This window comes from Octopus sinensis, linkage group LG2, assembly GCF_006345805.1.
Source record: "Octopus sinensis linkage group LG2, ASM634580v1, whole genome shotgun sequence".
NCBI lineage: Eukaryota > Metazoa > Mollusca > Cephalopoda > Octopoda > Octopodidae > Octopus > Octopus sinensis.
Window position 1 is genome coordinate 68339406 of NC_042998.1, and position 4149 is coordinate 68343554.

The 4149-nt window shown below is 41.7% G+C and overlaps 1 protein-coding gene across 1 annotated transcript; it reads left to right on the top strand.

Moving 5' to 3' along the window:
- Positions 1 to 2451: 2451 nt before the first annotated feature.
- On the top strand, positions 2452 to 2853 carry LOC115224828. Its single transcript, XM_029795765.1, has one exon. The coding sequence runs from the start codon at positions 2452 to 2454 to the stop codon at positions 2851 to 2853; it is 402 nt and encodes a 133-aa protein (XP_029651625.1).
- The last annotated feature ends 1296 nt before the right edge of the window (positions 2854 to 4149 follow it).

Genomic DNA, 4149 nt, shown 5'->3' on the forward strand with positions numbered 1-4149 from the left:
GAGTGTTCCTTTTCAACCTTCTACGTATATACAGATAGATAGATAGATAGATAGATAGATAGATAGATAGATAGATAGATAGATAGATAGATAGATAGATACATACATACATACATACATACATACATACATACATACATACATACATACATACATACATACATATATATATACATGTACATATATATACATATATATGTACATGTATATATATGTATATATATATATATATATTTATAAAATTGAGTTTGTGTGTGTGTCTGTGTGTCAGTGTGTCTGTGTGTCAGTGAGTCTGTGTGTGTAGACATTTATGTTTTTTAGAGAAATCCACATTCAATGTCCGATTGATCTCAAATTTTATACCCATACTCCATAAGGTCAGAGCTAGGTCATGGCGAAGAAATCACCCCCGTGACCTGCACGCATGATCGGGGACATACACATAAAGTGACCTTATGTGCACGTGTGATGCTGAAGTTTTGTTCACGCTTTGATTGCTCCGTTTTACACGTTAATGTGTTGTTTGGGGGGAAAGAGAAAAAAGGCTCATGTACAAACACGTTTTGCACCTTTAGTTACCCTTTTGGCACATTTTTTGGCCCAATAAATGAAGCACTTACCCTTTCTTTGCCAGGGATCAATGTAATGCTACCTTTAAAAAACCAGTTGCAGAACGTTTAGTCATTACATTTCCGGTAGCTTCGCCCGATAATCAGTTTTAGGTTAGACTCGGTGGTAAGACAGCTGCTAAAACATTACTTACAACTGCTAGGGCGCCCATGTTACACCCAAACGTCCTATAGCAGGGACAGGCCGCTTTCCGGCTTCCGATGGATGTCTTACCTTTCATTGCCATCTTTTTCCTTGAGGAGACCCTGGGCTACATTATACTACAGAATTACGCATTTCACATCGCGGAAAAGGCAGACTCGTATATGTAAACACACCCATACAAATATACTCACAAAAACACACATATATGTATATGTTAATTTCAATTCGTTTAAGCAGGCTTCACCCAAATAGGAGTAACAACTTGACCTCCTGCTTTCCAATGTTGCTGATCACGGCAAGAAACTAAAAAGTGGGCAGCACTATTGAACTTCCTCCTTCATCGAAACCAAATCAAATTCTTATGAATGGCCATTGATCTCACTGGTAGTGCCCCAGCATGACCATAGCCTTTGGGCTGAAATGCAAAGAAGAATAAAAGGAAGAGTATCATATTTTCCCTATGCATTGTGCATGAAAATTAGTTATGTGAAATCTTAATTTCTTTCTCTGAGAGTCGCTCACAATTGCTGATCGCTTTTCTTTCTCCCGCTAACGGCCATGTTTCATTTTATTTGCAAATTTCAGTTCACGATGTACGGTCTATGGCCTACTTAAATTATCTCCCTTAAACATTTTTTTTAAGTGAGGAAAGGCTGTGCACTGAGTCAATCCCACTCACTAAGCAACAGCATCCATAATCCGAAAAGAAGAACAAGTCAACATCATCGGTAACCACTGAGCCGCAGGTTTTATGTCGGAGTTATCCCAGTTACCTGAGTTACCTTCTCCTAGAAGGATGCCCTAACAAAGGCTAGGAGTCCTTCACACCCAATGGTTTAACCGCGCGATCGGGTATTCAGTCTTGCACAGGCATTGCACGATAACAACATTGATTGATTGATTAAATTGATTAACTAATGCATGATTGTTGATGGCGCTGTGAGTCTCAACTGAATGGCTGACTGTAGCCTTAAAAAGCAAAAAATCAATGATGTACCAAAAAGGTACATGAAGCCCAGTTACAACAACAGCCGGCTATTACCGGTAAAGGTTTTAGTAGCCAATTCTGTACAAGACATTGTAGATCTTTAGCTGGGCTAAAAAGTCACATTCGATCACAGCACCAGTAACAGTTAAGCTTCGTGCAATGGCCTTACTCGATAACGAGAGGGCAGCCATAATGTACGTATGTATGAATATGTCTACATATGTACATATACATGTATACAGACACAAACACCCATTGCGCCACGGGACGCCTTTAATACCAACAGAGTTAATACGTGAAACGTCCTATGACACTGAAGCCCTTAATAATCAATACATCCAGCAAAATGAGCCCAAACTTCTGCCTGAGCAACAGTGGGCTTACAGTACCATCTTTGACCACATGCAGAAACGAAAAGGGGTATTGTTCTTTTCTTGATGCACCTAGAGTGACAGGAAAAAACGTTTGTTATTCAGCTTCTTACTAAAGACCGAAAAGACGTAGCCGTAGCTGTGGCCTCCTCTGGCATTGCAGCAACTTTACTGCCCGGTGGCAGGACAGCGCACTCAACCTTTAAGCTACCAATTGATTTGGCAAGGTCCGAAGTGCCTTCCTGTAACATCACCGATAGGTCTGAAAAGGGTTTGCTTCTCCGGAGTTGCTAGCTGATAGTTTGGGATGAATGCACAATGGCCCACAAGCGATCCCTCGAAGCTCTCAACACCACTCTTCAAGACATTAGAGACTGTCCCGCTACGATGGGTGGAATAACTCTCCTCCTGTCTGGCGATTTCCGACAAACGCTTCCTGTAATACTCAAGGGAACTAGGCCAGATGTAGTCAAGGCCTGCCTAAAGTCCTCCCCACTGTGGAAAAATGTTACAACATTGTCTCTCATAACAAACATGAGAGCGCGGTTTCGTGGTGACCAGATGGCATCAGATATTGCATCTGACATATTGTTGATCGGAAACGGTGTTGTTCCGCTCGATGAAAACGGAGAACTGTCACTAACTCACCTCTGCACCACTGTCAGTAATTCCGATGATCTAGAGGCACGTTTTTCCAAATCTACAAAGGAACTACCTTGACATGAATTGGATTTCTGAAAGAGCCATTTTGGCTCCAAAAAACAGCACAGTGGTCGCTCTCAGCGCTAAGTTGCTGCATTAGCTTCCCGGAAGGCTGCACGTGTACGGGTCAATCGATTCTGTACCCGACGACGACCAGGCAGTGAAATATCCAGTGGAGTTTCTTAATTCTCTTGCAAAGGAGAGGACGTTTTCATCCCCAGAATCCCACTCATTCCATCTGATGCAGATATTCCCTTTGCATTTCGCCGTCTGCAGTTCCCGCTTAGACTATATTTTGCAATGTCAATCAGTAAGTCACAGGGGCAGACACTATCGGTGGCAGGGCTGCATTTAGATGAATCATGCTTCTCACACGGTCAGCTATACGTCGGTTGTTCCCGGGTGGGAAGCAAGAAAAGTCTCTTCGTTTACTCACCCCGGGGTAGAACGAAAAATATTGTCTACCAAGAGGTATTAGGATGAGGCTTTGTAACTGTTTGCACTGTGAAAAGGTAACGTACAGCTTCACAAACCAGCTGATTTAGACATCATCCTCTCAGACGTAATGGGCTTTACAGCCGCTTTTACTCTAAAACTAACAGCACACAATCAGCCCATTTCACAAAGAGAAACCTATTAAGTTACTCCCTCTTAGAGCAGCATTTGGGTTTTTTTACAAAATGTAGGAGAGATAATTACTCCAACAATGGCTTAAGGGGCGATCGAGCATCTTTAAGAACGTAACTTCAACCGATCAGTGTTTTCTTATGCGCTTCTAATGCATTCAATGTGTAAGCAGAAAGGAGGCATGCAATGTTACGCCAATTAACTGGTAGAGGCTTATGAAAAGGGCAGAGATACATAGAACGCATTCGCGGTAGTAGTTTCGGGCACTCTGCGACATAAGTGGTGTGGACAAACATTCAACGTCGATACTACCCGTACGTCATGACAACTAATCAACATTCAATAATTCTCCCCATTTTAATGACGTATTAATGATTGTTTAAACAGTTCAATCCCCAAAACTGCTCACGGGCAGCAGTTATACAGAGAGGTATACAACGCGAGTCACTACATGGACGGACAAACACTTATTTGTCATAGACTTATTGATGTCAGATTGCTTTGTCAACTCTGACCTTAACCTAAATATAACTCTATAAAACTTTGGAATGCCCAATTCATTTTTGCACTACCGATTCAGGTCCGGAATGCTGTAATAACTAGGCCCTCTAAATATTTACTACTAGACCCTATAATAATTACTACTACACCCTCTAAATATTTACTACTTTCTGACCCGTGCAACAA